Source organism: Equus quagga, chromosome 17, assembly GCF_021613505.1.
Source record: "Equus quagga isolate Etosha38 chromosome 17, UCLA_HA_Equagga_1.0, whole genome shotgun sequence".
Taxonomy (NCBI): domain Eukaryota; kingdom Metazoa; phylum Chordata; class Mammalia; order Perissodactyla; family Equidae; genus Equus; species Equus quagga.
The window spans coordinates 5796126-5813617 of NC_060283.1; the positions used below are offsets into that span (position 1 = coordinate 5796126).

Sequence of the window (17492 nt, forward strand, 5' to 3'; positions counted from 1 at the left end):
CCAGGAAGAAGCAGGAACTAGGGAGCAGGGAATGTGAAGGACAGTGGTGGGTGGGGAGGAAAATGGCAGTGGTGGATTAGTTGAGGAAACAGGATGGGCAAGGAGAACATAGAAAAATATGGGAGTGGAGAAAAGATGTAAGTATAACTTAGCTAAACTGACTTAAGAAGAAATAGAAAACCTGGCTTGTCATATAACTATTAAAGAAATCAAATCTTAGCTAGAAACAAGATAGAGCAGAATTTGGACTGTCAAAGGCCCCCCAGCCCAGCGTCCATATAGTTTTCTGAGCCTCTCACATTATCAGGCACCATTCCCACTGTCTTCAGAGCCACAGGGTCTGCCCTGCCCCTTCCTGGTTGGCCTCAGCGTCTCAGGTCCCCTCGGAGAGGTTGAGAAGTGCTTTGAGAAGTGAACTCGATCTCTCGCCCCACCCCCACAGGAATATGTCTTGTCTCACACGGAGATGCCGGGGACACTCCAGGCTGCTGATGCCGCCATAAAGAAACTGGAAGACTTCGTGAGCACCATGGACGCCAACGGGGAGCGGATCCGCGGCCTCCTGGAGGCCGGGCGCCAGCTCGTGTCTGAGGGTAACATCCATGCCGAGAAGATCCAAGAGAAGGCAGACTCCATTGAGAGGAGGTATGATGAGGACAGTGGGCAAACGAGGGGCCAGAGAGGGAAATGAGTGAGCACCAGATGACCCGTTTCACTGACCAGGAAGATGGAGAACGTGGCACGGGCGGACGAACCGATAGGGGTGGGAAGCTGACAAAAAGTAGGAGAGGAAGAGCCAAGTGGTTGAAGAGGGACTGAGCCACAGTCTGGGAAGTTCCGCCTCCCCCACATTGGGGCGAAATGAAGTTTGCTAGGTTAGCTGGATGTGACATCAGGATTCCTGAGTTGTCTTGTGCTCCCAGAAAGCATTGTCCCCAGAGGAGGAGCACTGAAGGCTTCTAGGTTAGTTAGAGGATCCTAAGCCTTTCACAGCAGGCTCAGGGGCTTCACAAGGGGCTGTCGTTACAGACACAGGAAGAATCAAGAAGCCGTGCAGCAGCTCCTGGGCCGTGTTCGGGACAACCGAGAGCAGCAGCGTTTCTTACAGGATTGTCATGAGGTGAGGCTCTCAGTTCTCCTGTGTCCCCTCCGACATTCCCGACATCCCTTTCCCACACACCCTCGCTCTTTGAGCATAGGGTAAGTCCATTGTGATGTCTCCTGAGCATGTGGACCCCTCCATGGCTTCTCCCCACAGCCAGCACTTCTCCTCCTGGCTCGCTCTTGCCCACTTTGTGCTTCAGTCTCCCTCCCTCTGAAATGTACTCTGCCCGCCTCCATCCCTGCTCTGTGCTTGGTCCAGCTGAAACTCTGGATTGACGAGAAGATGCTGACAGCCCAGGATGTGTCCTATGATGAGGCCCGCAACCTGCACACCAAATGGCAGAAGCACCAGGCGTTCATGGCTGAGCTGGCTGCCAACAAGGACTGGTTGGACAAGGTGGACAAGGTGAGCGGTGTGATGGGAGCAGAAAGAAGAGAGCCACTGGGGCCTCCTCCAGGCAGGGGCCCGGCCACAGTGCAGGGGAGGGTCCTGGCTTCAGATTATGGCTCTTTCAGAGCTAGAGATCAGGGGGCCTCTCGTGCCAAACCTCCAAGGCGGAAAGTTATGATCTGGGGAACAAACGTCTGAGGTCTGTGGGACAGTGACTCCAGAGCTTTGAGAATGTACAAATGAGTAGGAAACCAAACTGCAGCTTTGGGTCAACACGATAACTATTCCTGGGTCTAGAGCTGGATGATGCTCTTTATCAGGGGTCAGCAAACTTCTGTAAAGGGACAGATGGTAAATAGTTTAGGCTTTGTGGGCCATACAGTTTCTGCTGTGAGTACTCAACTCCGCTGTTACAGTGCAAAAAAGTAGCCGTAGAGAAAACATAAACAAATGAGTATAGCTGTGTCAATAAAACTTTATTTATAAACACAAGCGGTGGGCCAGATTGGGACTACAGGCCACAGTTTGCCAACCCTTGCTTTTGAGTCTTGCTGTTCATGGTACTTGGTCTCCCACCCAGCTCTTCCTCAAGAGCTGAGCTCAGGTAAAACTTTATTTCAACTCAGCAAGTGTTCCCGGACAATGCTGTGTGTGCTCCGGACTCTGCTAGGTGCTGCAAGGTATATAAGAAGACTCTTTCCTTCCTGCAAGGGCATGATGGTTGGGAAAAGGAGGAGAGCAGTGTATATTCAGTTTTTCTATTCATTCAGCATATATTTAATTGGTGCTACTGTATGCAAAGCACTGTACTAGGCACTGAGGGGAGAATGAAGGTGATTCCATTGCGGGCTCCACTCCTGAGGAATGACACTGTAGCCAGAATGAGATGTACGCAAATAGCTAAATTAAATCCACCGCAGGATATAGTGCAATAGAGAGCCCGATAAAGCGTGGGCGCTAAGGAGAGAGATGTGGGAATCTGGAAGCAGGAGCCTCCAGGGCAGTCCATGAAGGACGAGTAGGATTTGGACAAGCAGAGCTATTGGGGGAAAGATGTCTCTAGGTGGAGAGAAGAGTGTGAACAGGAAAGCAGAGATGTGGAAGTGGGGTTCCTGTATGGGGGTCAGGGGGCAAGTCAGTGTGGCAGGAGTGCAGACTGTGTGAAGGGCCCCATGGAAGAAAAGGGGAGGAGAGCCTGCAGGGCCAGGTCATGGGAAGCCCTGCTCACCCCGTACAGACTGTGTGTTGAAGTGTGGCTTGTGCTGAAGAGTCATAAAGTTCCCCCAGCAGTGCTAGACTCCGCCACTCTTCATCCTTGCAGCCACGTGTGAAATGGCCTGAAGGTGGTACCTTGGTTTGTGTTCCCCTGGAAGCAGACCCTGAAACAAGGCTTCCAGTGAAGGCCACTTATCTGGGAGGTGATCGCAGGAAACACTAGTAGGAGAGTAGGGAGATCAGACAGAGGAGGGAAGGTGGTTCCTAAAGGGTCCATTGCCATGCCAGTCGCCCTGGTGCGGAACTGACGCTCAGTCCCAATGGGGCACCCTGGGAGACGGCACAGAACGTGCATCAGAGTTATCCCAGCCAAAGAACAAGGGCACCGAGTATTTGCCTTCCCGCTCCCCGTCTGTCACTGGTAGAGGGCTGCTCCTGGGGGCGATAACTCTCTGGCACAACCAGCCTGCCTTGCATGCATGTCAAGAGGCCACACTTCCCTCACGTGCCTGGAAGCAAAAGTCCTCAAGCAGAAAGGCTGGGAGTGGGGAGACCAGGTGGGACTCACTTGCCAGAGTCCAGGTGAGAGGTCATGAGCTGAGAAACATGAATGAGAGCAGATAATACGAGACCACGTACAATGTGCCACTAGAAACCACAGCACCAGGAGCTCAAAACGAGGCAAGATTGCAGTGGCTTCTTAGTTGAAATGAGGTTGGAGCTGGACCTGGAAGGTGGAGGAGGGTTTAATCAGCAGTGAGGGTAGGGAAGTTTAGAAGGGGTTTAAAACCTTTGGGAAGAGCCTGTTAAGGAGAACACTCAGGAACCTGGAATTATTGCCCACACTTTAGGTCTCTGCTGCCCTGTAGGGCCCTGCTCTGCTCTCAGCCTGTAAAGTTCAATGGTGTCTAATTCTGACACTTACACCTTCTTTGCACCCAGGAAGGGCGGGAGCTGACCCTCGAGAAGCCAGAGCTGAAAGCCCTGGTGTCAGAGAAGCTGGAGGACCTGCACAAGCGCTGGGACGAGCTGGAGACCACCACCCAGGCCAAGGCCCGCAGCCTCTTTGATGCCAACCGAGCCGAGCTGTTTGCGCAAAGCTGCTCTGCCCTGGAGAGCTGGCTGGAGAGCCTGCAGGCCCAGCTGCACTCTGACGACTACGGCAAGGACCTCACCAGCGTCAACATTCTGCTCAAGAAGCAGCAGGTGCGTTCTGGGCCTTTGATGGACTGAACAGCAGAAGAAAAGAAGAGGGAGTCTGTAGCTTTTGAGATCTGGGAGCTCATTCTTAGACCTCGCAGACATATTTACTGATATTTCTCCAGGTGATTTCCCTGGGCCACCATATCAGAATCTCTGGGAGTGTGTATCAGTCAGTCTAAAGTCAGGAGACAGAACCCACACTCTAACTCGAACAAGGAACCTTTAGTAAAAAGTAGCATTAATTAGTAAAAGGTGGTTAACTACCAAAGGGGTAAAGAGAACCCCAAAGCAGGGATCAGAAAACACTTTTCTGGAAAGGGCCAGATAGTAAATATTTTGGGCTTTGTGGGTCATATGACCTCTGTCACAACTATTCAACTCTGTCCTGGTTGGGTAAAAGCAGCCATAGACGAAACGCGAAAGAATGGCTGTGGCTGTGTGCCAATAAAACTTTATTTACGAAAACAGGCAGGGACCAGGGTTTGCTGCTCCCTGCTCTAAAGAATCCAGGAATAGCAAATGCAGAGAGCAACTACTACCTCTAGGGCGGAGGAGGGGAACCCGAGGAAGGAACAAGATGCCCTCTCCCCACCCCAAGGCTGAGTTTCAGACCTCATTGGAGGGGGCAGAGGCCCCCTGGATGGCATAGAACTTTGCTGGGGTGTCATGGACCCGAGCAGATCTGAAGCTGGCAGGTCAAGGCTGGCCAGCAGGAAGTTCCCGCTGGGATGCCAGTAAGCCTTGCTGGAGAGTGAGAGCCACTAGGTCTCCTGCACACCATGGGCAGTGTTGCTATAGAAACAAGCAGCACGCTGGAACCGTAGATAAAAACCCCTTCCGCTCCTGTACATTGTCGTGTCCCTCCAGCGCCCTCTACTGACAAGGCTTAGCATTGCACCAGCGGGCAAAGGAGAAATGTTTACAGGCTCCAGTTGCAACTCTCAAAACAGGGAAAGACGGATTTGGAACTGAGGTGGATTTGGGGCTGAGAGGCAATAAATTGATAACTGGCACAGTTGTTATGCCCCCCTGGATTCTTATGTACGTTGAAGTTAGAGATCCACTTACTAGGCCAGGAGGATGCTCTCCCTGGGGTGAGCCCTGGGGATAAGAAGTCATGACCGGCTTAATACAGACCAGCGTCTCCTCTGAGTCTGAAAGCAGAAGCGCAGTGATAACACCTGCGTCCTCTTTGGGTGGACAGATGCTGGAACGGGAGATGGCTGTGCGGGAGAAGGAGGTGGAGGCGATCCAGGCCCAGGCGAAAGCACTGGCCCAGGAAGACCAGGGAGCCGGGGAGGTGGAGAGGACCTCGAGGGCTGTGGAGGAGAAGTTCAGGGCCCTGTGCCAGCCCATGAAGGAGCGCTGCCAGCGCCTGCAGGCCTCCCGCGAGCGGCACCAGTTCCACCGGGACGTGGAGGATGAGATTGTGAGTCACTAGGATCTGGGATGGGGTAGAGTCGTCATCGTGGCAAGTTGCCCCCTGCCTTGTGGCTTTCTAGTCTCATTCCCGGATGCTGGGGAGATGCCAGAAGTGCCCTGTTTTCTCTTCCCTTTGGCATTGAAAATCAACCCTCTAGGGACACTTGGGGATGTCCTCTAGATCCCTTTACCCCAGAACCAGAGATGACCATTCCTAGCACACACATACCAGGAGCCCTAGAAAACCTGTCCCGGGGATCCCCACGGTCCACCCCCTAGCCCTCACTTTGCCCTCTGCACCTCCACTGACCCCTTTTTCTCCTCCAGTTGTGGGTGACGGAGCGGCTACCCATGGCTAGCTCCATGGAACACGGCAAGGACCTGCCCAGCGTCCAGCTCCTCATGAAGAAAAACCAGGTGAGGCAGAGGCTAAAGGCAAAAGGAAAGGTTCCATGAGCCTCCCCAGCCTTGGAAGTTGTTTCCTTCTTAAGATCTGGGGTTTCCCTGGCTCCCTCTCAATGCTGTGTGTAATCCTAGACGTCAGTGGTTTGCCTTTCCTCACCACGGAGGGTGGGTTCCCTTGGTAGGAGATCCTGTGGCCTGAAGTGGCGTTACCATCACATCCTTGGGCCAGAAAAGAGGGGACATGATGAGGACTTAGGAAGGAGGAGAAGCAACAGTGTGGGGCCCTTGACGTTGAGTAGGTGTAAGAAGGGATGTGGCTGAGGGGTCCCTGAGCAAGCCTTTCAGTGTTTCCTCTTCTGTGCTGTGGACAGACCCTGCAGAAGGAGATACAGGGCCACGAGCCGCGGATTGCGGACCTGACAGAGCGGCAGCGTGCTCTGGGGGCGGCGGCAGCAGGCCCGGAGCTGGCCGAGCTGCAGCAAATGTGGAAACGCCTGGGCCACGAGCTGGAGCTTCGAGGAAAGCGACTTGAGGAGGCCCTGAGGGCCCAGCAGTTCTACCGGGATGCCGCCGAAGCAGAGGCCTGGATGGGCGAGCAGGAGTTACACATGATGGGCCAGGAGAAAGCCAAGGTGAGTGCTCAGGCTGTGTGGCTGCTTGTTTCCTCCCCCTGACCCCTGCTCCCTGATGCCCACTGTCCTCTCCCCCAGGATGAGCTGAGCGCCCAGGCAGAGGTGAAGAAGCATCAGGTATTGGAGCAAGCCCTGGCCAACTACGCCCGGACCATCCACCAGCTGGCAGCCAGCAGCCAGGACATGATTGACCATGACCACCCAGAGAGGTGAGCACAGCGGGCAGCAAGGGGCCCAGCCCGTGGGGGAGGGGGAGCCAGTTCCAAGAAGGTATGGGGATTGCAGAGCCTTCTGTACTACGTGTGTTTAGAACCATCTAGAAAGCTGGAGAAGCAGGGACTTGGCAGGTAGTTGGGGGCTAAGAGGGACAGGACTCTATGGAATAGGCCAGGGATCAGAACAATGCGTCCTAAGTCCTGTGGTGCCTCCCCATCCCCTGTAGCACGCGGATACTGATCCGCCAAGCCCAGGTGGACAAGCTGTACGCCAGCCTGAAGGAGCTGGCCGGCGAGCGCAGGGAGCGCCTGCAGGAGCACTTGCGGCTGTGCCAGCTCCGCCGTGAGCTGGATGACCTGGAGCAGTGGATCCAGGAGCGCGAGGTGGTGGCAGCCTCCCATGAGCTGGGCCAGGACTACGAGCACGTGACCGTGAGTACAGGGAGGATGCCGGCCGCAGATCAGCTCCGGGAAGAGTAGAGGACCCTTTGGGAGACTAGGGCCTCATCCTGGGCAGAGCCAAGGGGCAGGGGGTACAAGATCAGACTGAGCAGCGCTGTCCCCAATGGTTTTGAGGTATTTAATCTGAAGATTTGTGCAGAAAGGAGGACATGGGACTGAGCATAGATGTGGGCATGAAGGAAATTACCCATCGCTCTTTTTCAACAGAACTCAACATTCAGGGGGATTTGAGACTCCTCTCCACAGTTTGGGGATTTGGACTGTCACTGGTGCAAAACTAATGGGCCGTAGTTAGGGGATCCTCGTGCGAAGGCTAAAGGTTCCAAGCACCCCCAACACCTTTGATGGGGGCTGCAAGCGCCGGTCAAATCAGGGTCAATGGGAACCAGTTGCTTCTGCTCAGTGAGTCAGCCCTACTGAAGAAGTCTATTTTGGCCCAAGTGGCCCAGGGGAGAGAAGCGGGTTCCCACTTTGGGGTGAGAGGACTCGCTCCACCTGTGTGACAGCGCTGTCCGTGCAACTGCTTCCTCCACCAGATGCTCCGGGACAAATTCCGAGAGTTCTCTCGGGACACGAGCACCATCGGGCAGGAGCGCGTGGATAGTGCCAACTCACTGGCCAACGGGCTCATCGCTGGGGGCCATGCCGCCCGGGCCACCGTGGCTGAGTGGAAGGACAGTCTCAACGAGGCCTGGGCTGACCTGCTGGAGCTGCTGGACACGCGGGGTCAGGTGCTGGCAGCCGCGCACGAGCTGCAGCGCTTCCTGCACGGGGCCCGCCAGGCCCTGGCGCGGGTGCAGCACAAGCAGCAGCAGCTTCCCGATGGCACCGGCCGGGACCTCAACGCCGCCGAGGCCCTGCAGCGCCGACACTGTGCCTTTGAGCATGACATCCAGGCCCTCAGCACCCAGGTGTGACCCCAGCATGAGGAGGTTGGGGGTGGCTTGGAGGAGACTTTGTGGGGAAGGGGGGAAGGGGTCCCTCAGAAACGCTGGGGGGAGGGCATCCTCTTGAGGGCCACTTAGGGATGAGGTCAGAATAGTTCCAGGAAAACATCTCTGGCCAGGGGACATCTAGCTACCGCATTCACACTTTTAATGACAAGGCTCCTTGAGGACCCATATTTTCAGATGGTCCCAATGGCTAGAAGATTCTTCACATTGTACTAAAATCTACCTATTGGGCCCATTCAGGCTCTCGACTTGCACAAAATAAGCATATGTCCTTCCTCCAACCCTGTAGACCCCACAGACCCCCCAGCCAAGTCCCTTCTTCAGGCTGAAAATCTCATTCTGTCGATCTTTGACGTCCCTCGTGTCATGGCCAGGCCTCTGAGAGCTCAAATGAAAGCTGGTACCCAGAGCAAGCCTTGTCAAAAAACAGGGCCCCCGTTGGGTCTCATCTGGGGGCCTGGGCTTAGCTGGAGGCTGGGGGCAACCCTTTAAAAGGGCCACTAGCCTGCTTTGCCAGCCCCCCGCCCCCACTCCTCCTCCTGATTCTCTGGCTGGTAAAATGGACAGGACATAGAGAGCAGAGACTGCAGCTCCTCGGGGTCTCTGAGCTCTTCCTGACTCTGACCTGGGGCCATGCAGGTCCAGCAGGTACAGGACGATGGCCACCGGCTCCAGAAGGCTTACGCCGGAGACAAGGCCGAGGAGATTGGTCGCCACATGCAGGCTGTGGCCGAGGCCTGGGCCCAGCTTCAGGGAAGCTCTGCTGCACGGCACCAGCTGCTTGTGGACACCACGGACAAGTTCCGCTTCTTCAAGGCTGTCCGGGAGCTGATGCTGTGGATGGATGGGGTGAACCTGCAGATGGATGCCCAGGAGCGGCCCCGGTGAGGCCCGTGGTGCCCAGTGGCCTCCTGGGGTTGTGGGCTGGTGGCTGGGATAGGGTTGTGGGCAGCAGGTGATACAGTCTCTGTACCCCCAGAGATGTGTCCTCTGCAGACCTGGTCATCAAGAACCACCAGGGCATCAAGGCAGAGATAGAGGCCAGGGCGGACCGCTTCTCCTCCTGCATCGACATGGGGCAGGGGCTGCTCGCCAGGAGCCACTATGCGGCTGAGGAGGTGGGTGAGGCCCGGGTGCAGCTGGGGCATCCTCACTGATTTCTCCTCTGAGTCTTTCTGCTTCCTCTCATTCTTTCTTTGCAGAAACCTTTCGCTGTTCTCCCCTCAGCGCTGTTCAGGGATTTCCCACATTTCCTCTTTCCCCCAGAACTGTCTGCCTCTTGACATCAGAAGTCACTAGTTCCCCTGTGTGTGTCCCCAGAGACCCTGGAAAAGCCCCACTGGGTGCTAACTCACATCTCTGCCCCCTAGATCTCAGAGAAGCTGTCTCAGCTGCAGGCGCGGCGCCAGGAGACAGCCAACAAGTGGCAGGAGAAGATGGACTGGCTCCAGCTTGGTGAGCCACTGTGGGGGTCAGGAAACAGACTGAGGACACCAGGCCCTGGGAGGAGGGGCAGGGGTTCTTGTACCCTGTAGTTTCCAGAGCAGGTAAGACCAGGAATCCTGGGCGTGGGATGCAAGGCACCCACCCTTGGCACTGCCTGGCTCTGCCCTGTGCTCCTGCTCTGGGGCAGTGGCTTTTTCTGTGTCCCTGCTCTTGAAGTGCTGTGGCTACAGTGCCCTGCCTGTGCCCACTCTGACCTGCCATCTCCCTGTGACCCCCAATCCCTGCAGTTTTGGAGGTGCTCGTGTTTGGGAGAGATGCGGGTATGGCGGAGGCCTGGCTGTGCAGCCAAGAGCCGTTGGTGCGGAGTGCTGAGCTGGGTTGCACAGTCGATGAAGTCGAGACCCTCATCAAGCGGCACGAGGCCTTCCAGAAGTCAGCAGTGGCCTGGGAGGAGCGTTTCAGCGCACTGGAGAAGCTCACCGCGGTGAGGGCTGCACGACCCCCAGAACGCCCGCCCCATCCCACTGCCCCTCCCCACCCACCCTTGTGTTCTCTCTTGCTTAGGGAACACATTTCTTCTCTTCCCATTGCACCGGCATCTCCAAGATGTGAGCTGAGAGTGCCGTGTTGTCACCACAGCTTTAGGAGTCATCAGTTCCCTTGGGCGACACTAAGAGACACCATCCTCCCCCATTACTTCTAATCCCCACCTTCTTTTGGAATTATATTCTCCATCCTTCCTGTTTCATTAGACTCGAGCTGAGCCATTTCAGCTTTTCCCAACACCTTTTAAATGAGAACTTCTACGCTCTGATCTCAGAATTTTTTGACAGCTGGAGGAGCAGGAGAAGGAACGGAAGAGAAAGAGGGAGGAGGAAGAACGGAGGAAGCAGCCCCCGCCTCCCGAGCCCACAGCCAGCCTGCCTGCCGGGGCCCCAGCGGACAGCCACACAGCTCCTGCTGCTCCCTGGGACGGGTGAGAGTCGGGGCTCTTGGGGGAGGAGGATGACGCTGAGCCTGAGCGACCCGAGGACTTAGCATTCTGTGTCACCTTCTGCTGCTCCAGAACCCACCCCCGACTACCAGCAGCCACACAGGCGGCCAGCGTTAACGGAGTCTGCACAGATGCAGAGTCCCCACAGGTGACACCCCTGTCCCGTGTGCCCCCTTCAGAACCTTAGCCCCTCTTGCACATCATCTTACAGCTTCTTGTCCTTGTAGCCCCTGTTGGAACAACAGAGACTTGAGCAGAGCAGCTTCCCAGAAAGGCCTGTGAGTTTCTCCTGGAGGTGTGGGTGTTGACAACTGGGAGATGAAGGGACGAAGAGAGGTGTGAGCGGGTGGGGGGGATCGTGGGGATGGGAGAGGGCAGAGGCTCAAAGGAAATTTGGGGGTGGGAAGACCAGCTCTTAGACCTCAAGCTTCATGACGTTCAGGTTAAGTATCTGCTGTCTTATCCTTTGACGCTGACACTGATTTCCCCTCAGGAGTCTGGCGCAGGGGATGAGGCCAACGGGCCACGGGGAGAGAGGCAGACCCAGACTCGGGGCCCGGCCCCTCCTACAATGCCCCAGAGCAGGTCATCTGAGTCAGCCCGGGTTGCCACCTTGCCCCCTCGAGGCCCAGAGCTCTCCGCCCAGGAGCAGATGGAGGGGATGCTGTGCCGAAAACAGGAGATGGAGGCCTTCGGCAAGAAGGCTGCCAACAGGTGCTGGGTCTGGCCATGCAGCACTGTGGCCTTTCCAGTTCCCGCCTTCTGAAGAGGCTTGCCTGGAACCTCTTCCTAGATAGAGGGGAAGGGGCGCCCTGTAGAAGGAGCGTCCTGTGGGAAAGGGGTGGGACTCAGGAGCAGAGTGGGGCTCAGCAAGGGCTAGGAGGGTGTAAAGATGACGGGCCTAATGACAGGAGTTTCCCTGGAAGTCCTAGGACGCCCAAGCTATTCCCAGGGTTACAGGCTTCGTCACCTGCACCATGTCCCTCCCAGGTCATGGCAGAACGTGTACTGCGTCCTGCGGCGTGGGAGCCTCGGCTTTTATAAGGATGCGAAGGCAGCCAGCACAGGCGTGCCATACCACGGAGAAGTGCCTGTCAGCCTGGCCAGGGCCCAGGGCAGCGTCGCCTTTGATTATCGAAAACGCAAACATGTCTTCAAGCTGGGGTAGGAGCGGAACCGGGCTCTCCAGATGGGAGGGGAAGCTGAAATGATAAAGGTGACAGGGAGCCATGAGCTAGGTCCCGAGGGAATAGAGTTACAGGGCCAGGCGTTTAGGGACAGAGATGGGCATGAGGGAGAGGCGGGGGATTCTGGTTGTATTCCACACAAAGGGGAGCAGGAGCACCGAGACGCAGGCCTGACGGCTGATTATATCAAGCTGAAAGCTTATCCTGGGTGGGAAATGTGCAGGCAGAGTGCTGGCACTCCCCTGCCTCCAGGGACCTTCAGGGGCCTGCCCCTGCCTGCCAGGAGGCAGCCAGAGCAGGAGGCGCGGTCTGGGATGAAAGTGAGCTCACCCTGGTCCTCGGCAGCCAATCAGGAAGGATTTGCTTTTGCACAGTCCTGGGAATCTGAAGAATGTGCAGAACGTGTCAGATCTGGCTCTGAGGGCTGCAGCTGGCATGTTCTCCAGCCTGGTCCCTGGGTGATAACTGAGCTCGTGCCGGCCCTGATCGGGCCAATCCAGATTCTCAGCTCTGCTCTGAGGTTTCTCTCTCTCTCAACAGCTTACAGGATGGAAAAGAATATTTATTCCAGGCCAAGGACGAGGTGAGCTCTTCCCTTCTCCGCCCGTGTCCCTGTCTCTCCGTGCCGTTCTTAGAATCCTGTTTGCAGATTCGCCTTTCTCCACTCTCCTCTCTCTTTTTTCTTAAGTGTCTCATTCTTTGTAATCAGACAACCCACAATGTGCCCACTGGATGTTTGTGAAGGCCACACAAAAACATGTTCCCTATCTTAAAGGGGTTTTTTCCTCCAATGAGATGAAATAGTCAGATGCTTCTCTGCCTCCTCCTCTTCAGCCTCCCTGCTCTCCGCAGGCTGGCGACCCCGGCACAGCGTCCTTGAAGCTGACCAGTTGTCTGTTCATGCCCCCTGCAGGCAGAGATGAGCTCGTGGCTGCGGGTGGTGAATGCGGCCATTGCCACTGCATCCTCCGCCTCTGGAGAGCCTGAAGAGCCAGCAGTGCCCATTGCCACCCGGGGCATGACCCGGGCCATGACCATGCCCCCCGTGTCACCAGTTGGGGCTGAGGGGCCTGTCGTTCTTCGCAGCAAAGATGGCAGAGAACGAGAGCGAGAAAAACGCTTCAGCTTCTTCAAGAAGAGCAAGTAGTTGGGGGCAAGACTCCCAGGCCAGCTCCCTCCCTCTGTTCAGGAAACTGCCAGGGACTGTCAACAGGGACCACCCTCTTGTCAGGACAACTGCCTGCTGCTAGGGTCTGTTGCCAAGGTCAGCCCACCACCAGGAACTGTCTCTGGGGACAAGTCAGTGTTCCCAAGGGCAACCCTTCTCTTCTGCTATTTAATTCCAGACTGGTGGTGGCACCCAGGCAACCCCCGATTCCACTCCCCCCACTTCGCTCTTCCCCAGCCTTACGCCTCTACCCCCCACCACAGTGCGGACGGCGCCACACCTTCACCATAGGCCATGTGGGTAATGGCTGCCCCTGCCTCAGGGCCGTTCTCCCACCACAGCTAGGGCACGCCATCTGGTTCCTTGCCCCTGGGGACCAGCCAGGAACCTCTCAGAGCTGAAGCAGGACCTGGGGGCAAGATGGCCAGATGACAGAGTCAGAGACACTGCAACCCCCCCTTCCCATCCCCCCTCATCCTCTGACTCAAGTGGCCACTCCATCTCCAGTGACTCTCAACGGCTTCCAGGTGTGAGTTGTTCAGGGGCAACCGCAGCCTTGAGTCTGGCCAAGGAGGTGATTAAACGGCTCAGCTTCTCTTACTGCCTCTGGGTGTCTTTGCTTTCCTGACCACAAGCTTCTCTGCTTATGCCGTGTTCTTCCCCTTGGCTCCGGTCTCCTGGGTGTCAGGTTTCCACCCTGCCCCCAGCCTGCAAGCCCTCAAAGAATCACATTATTTTGAGAGCCTGCCTACCTTGGTCTCGCTCCCCATGATAATAACTTCCGGTTTTTGGGTTGACCAATGTCAAGCCTCTTTTTAGACGAAAGTTCACCATGGGTCAAGATGACGTTAGCAAGCAGTATTAATGTTAAAAGGCAGGGAACAACTACTTCCCTGTGCACAGCTTTCTTCACTTGTGATTCTCTCACGTTTTCAAAAATGAAAGACTCAGGGCTGACCTGGTGGCGTAGTGGTTAAGTTCGTGCTCTCCGCTTCGGCGGCCTGGGGTTCACAGGTTCAGATCCCAGGCACGGACCTACACACCACTCATCAGGCCATGCTGTGGTGGCGTCCCACATACAAAATAGAGGAAGATTGGCACAGATGTTAGATCAGTGACAATCTTCCTCAAGCAAAAAGAGGAAGATTGGCAACAGATGTTAGCTCAGGGCCAATCTTCCTCACCACAAAAAAAAGGAGAGACTGAAGAGCATTGACACAACCTAGTCTCAGCCACTGCTCAGCCTGACAGTGGAGAGTGGAGCAACACAGAGGGTGATTACTGACCCCGCTTTCTGTCTCATCCCCAATAGAGAGGATCAAGGGAGTTCAGACAGGGATCCGATAAGTGACAGGTTCCCAATCCACTGACCAATAGAATGACATCACCCTGGGAAGCCACAAGGTACATCCTAATTGTGTAAGTACACACACACACGCAGGAGAATGTATTCTAGATCTAGTGAAGTATAAAAAAAGGAGCAGGTGGCTTTCTCCCTTGTCTCTGGCTTGGCAATTAGAAGTTTCAGGGCAATAGTATTTGCCTTGGTGGCCTCCTCCAGGAAAAGCTTTGTTCTTTCATGGTTTCCCGTACACACACAAACAACCGTTTCTTTTTGGGGCTCAAAGAAGATCTTTCTGGGAAAGCAGCCCCATCTTCAGCGTATTCGGCCGAGGGCCCTGGCTTAGCAGACCCCAACTGTCATCAGCCATGACAAAGAGAGGGTCAGGCGTGTGCAGGCCCAGGACTGGCACAACACAACCCCAGAATGGTCTCCCAACATGAGATGTGGTAGACCAGACAGCCCACAGAATAATTACCCTTTTCTCTTAAGAAAAGCAGATTCAGAAGTCTTCCACTGTGAACGTAGAAAAATGTAACTGGAACAATCTGTCATGGCACTAAACGGAATAACACGTCAGCACTACAAGCTTCTCTTGTTCTTCAGGTACAACTGTAAAATCTCCACTGTGTGAAGGAAGAGGAAGTCACATATTGTGGACTGTTCAGGGAAGCTGGGTGTTTATACTCCAAGGTGGCAAGCCCGGGGGCTGAGGGGGAAAGCAATAATTGAAAATTTTAGAAGGAAATGTATACGAGGGTGAGAAATGAATGGAGAAATTATCATGTAAACATGTAAAGTGTAAGTGTAAATAGGGCAGCCACATGAACTGGTCCTGCAGAACGTGGTGAGTCCCTGTGAATGGACAAGCAATGAAGATATGGTTGGAGCATCATCTCCATACCTGTGGCAGCCGATGCTACCAGAGTGCATGAATCCTTAAGGACAGGACATGGACGAGGATAAGCATAAGGTCAAGAAGTAAGTCTTGGGAGACATCTTCGGATATGAGTGGAAGGAAAGATATGTTCCAGGAAAGATGACAGAATGGAATGGAGCAGTGAGGGATATGAGACAGAGCCCCAAAATGCAATAATGCAGGCACCAAAAGTCAGTGGGGAAATATGGACAGATAAAATGCATTAATTATTTAGAGGAAAAATGTGTTTGCATTCTTACCTAACACCACCTCCAAGGGTGAACTCTAGGTCTGTGCTGTCCAATACAGAAGCCACAAACCACATGGGGCTACCGAGCACTTGAAGTGTGGCCAGTCCAACCTGTGATGCACTGTAAGTGGCAAATGCTCACCAGATTTTGAAGACTGAAGAGGAAAAAAAATAACTTAAAATATCTCATTAATCATTTTTATACTCATTATAAATTGAAATGATATTTTAGCTATATTGGGTTTCAAAAGTATTAAAGTTAATTTCAACTGTTTCATTTTACTTTTTAAATGTGTTTACTAGAAAATTTTCAGTTCCATATGTGGCTCACGTTATATTTCTATTTGGACAGCATTGCTCTGAATGGACTGCAGATGTAAATGTGAAAGGTAAAAACATTAATGTGAACAGACAAAAATGTAGGAGAATATATTTGTGACTCAGGGGGGTAGAAAATGACATCTTATACAAATCTTCAAGGGCCAGCCCTGATGGCCTAGTGGGTAAAGTTTGGCACGCTCCACTTCAGCGGCCCGGGTTCGGTTCCCGGGCACAAAACCATACCACTCTTCTGTCAGTAGCCATGCTGTGGCAGCAGCTCACACAGAAGAACTAGAAGGAACTACAAATAGAATATACTATGTATATTCTAAGCATAAGTACCAACTATGGAGGACGAGGATGGCCCAGGTTTGGGGAGGGAAAAAAAAAACTTCAAAAGCACAAACTTTAAGACAAAAATTGATTAATTTGATTACATAAAAATGAAGGGTTCCTGCTCACTGACAGACACCATGGACAAAGTTAATAATATGGTGAAATAAGAGAAGATATTTGAAACCAATGATAGATTAATATCTAGAATGTACAAGAAAATCCTGCAAATCAACAACAGAAAGGAAACTGCAACCTAACAAGAAAGATGGGCAAAAGATATGAATAGGAAATTTACAGACGCGTAATCCCAAAAACCTTCACAAGAACAAGAAGCGATACTTAAAATCATTAGTAATCAGAGAAATGCAAATTAAAGCAACAGTGATGTATCACTTTATACCTAGTAAACTGGCAAAAATTAGAAAACTGGATAATGTCAAACATTGGCGCAGATGTTGAGACACAGGGCCCCTCGTGTGCTGCAGGTGGGAGGGTAAGACTGGTGCAGTTTTGCCAGAGAACAAGCTGGCACTACTTAGACAAGTTAGTTCCATGCACACCCTGTGGCCCAGCAACCTAGCAATGCCACCCCTGGGCTTACATCCCCAAATTCTTGCCGGGATCTATTAGGGCACATGATTAACAGACAGGTGTTAATTGCAACCTTGTTTATAATGGTGGGGAGTCGGAGGCAACCTGAGTGTCCTACACCCAGAGATGGATAGGTAAAATGTGGTGGTCGCACACTATAGAGTATTACTCAGCGGTTGGCTACCACATGGCAACATAGCGCTTAGTGAAAAAAGTAAGCAACGATGAGCTATACAACACGATTTACATAATTTACCTAAATGCATAATTTGTGAACCTCATTTAGATCCATATTAGAAGACACCAACTGTAAAAAGACATATTTGCAACAATCTAGGGGAAATGTGAATATAAGTATTAGGTAATACGAGCATAGCGCTGGCTGATGTTTTAATTAGAGGCAGATAGTGAAGTTCTTATAGGCAAAAGGACATTATATCTGGGATTTGCTTTTAAAAACTCCAGCCAAAAAAAAGAACTGGAGGGGTTAGATGAAATAAGATCAGCAAAATGTTGATAATCGTCAAAGCTGTGGTAAAGGGTCCACAAGGAGTTCATCATAACATTCTCTATTTGTGCCTTTTTGAAAATTTCTGCAATAAAACATTTTTAATGATGGAAAAAGCAAATGTGTACTAAAAAGACATGTCTTGCAAGAACACAGACAAAATAATACACGTTAAACTATTAGAATGGTTGCCTATGGGGACGGGAGATAAAAGGGAATAAAAAAGAGTAGGGAAATCCATGGGGAAGGTGACGGACTGGTGCAGTATCCAAACGTGGGGAGAGGGATAGTAAATGTAATGAAAATCTTAGAAGGGTGAAAACTATGAAAAGAACATTAGTTTTGGTGACCTCACAAAATTCTGGGAATTGCAGAGGAGGACAGAACCCAAAACCCAGGGTATGAAGGTGGGCCATAGCAGGTTCAGG

General features: G+C 53.2%; 1 protein-coding gene across 1 annotated transcript in view; it reads left to right on the plus strand.

Annotated features, from left to right (window-relative positions):
* Positions 1-13394, plus strand: part of SPTBN2 (spectrin beta, non-erythrocytic 2) — a 28361-nt gene extending 14967 nt beyond the window's left edge. Inside the window, exons 16-36 of the mRNA XM_046643414.1 lie at positions 443-645; positions 1030-1120; positions 1364-1510; positions 3653-3916; positions 5118-5342; positions 5663-5752; positions 6112-6372; positions 6451-6581; positions 6815-7019; positions 7586-7960; positions 8642-8886; positions 8982-9120; positions 9373-9457; positions 9736-9932; positions 10282-10424; positions 10515-10590; positions 10670-10720; positions 10936-11156; positions 11433-11606; positions 12170-12212; positions 12543-13394. Of these exons, the coding sequence (XP_046499370.1) occupies positions 443-645; positions 1030-1120; positions 1364-1510; positions 3653-3916; positions 5118-5342; positions 5663-5752; positions 6112-6372; positions 6451-6581; positions 6815-7019; positions 7586-7960; positions 8642-8886; positions 8982-9120; positions 9373-9457; positions 9736-9932; positions 10282-10424; positions 10515-10590; positions 10670-10720; positions 10936-11156; positions 11433-11606; positions 12170-12212; positions 12543-12776 (3600 nt within the window). The 3' untranslated portion in view covers positions 12777-13394. The remainder of the gene's footprint in view (positions 1-442; positions 646-1029; positions 1121-1363; positions 1511-3652; positions 3917-5117; positions 5343-5662; positions 5753-6111; positions 6373-6450; positions 6582-6814; positions 7020-7585; positions 7961-8641; positions 8887-8981; positions 9121-9372; positions 9458-9735; positions 9933-10281; positions 10425-10514; positions 10591-10669; positions 10721-10935; positions 11157-11432; positions 11607-12169; positions 12213-12542) is intronic.
* The last annotated feature ends 4098 nt before the right edge of the window (positions 13395-17492 follow it).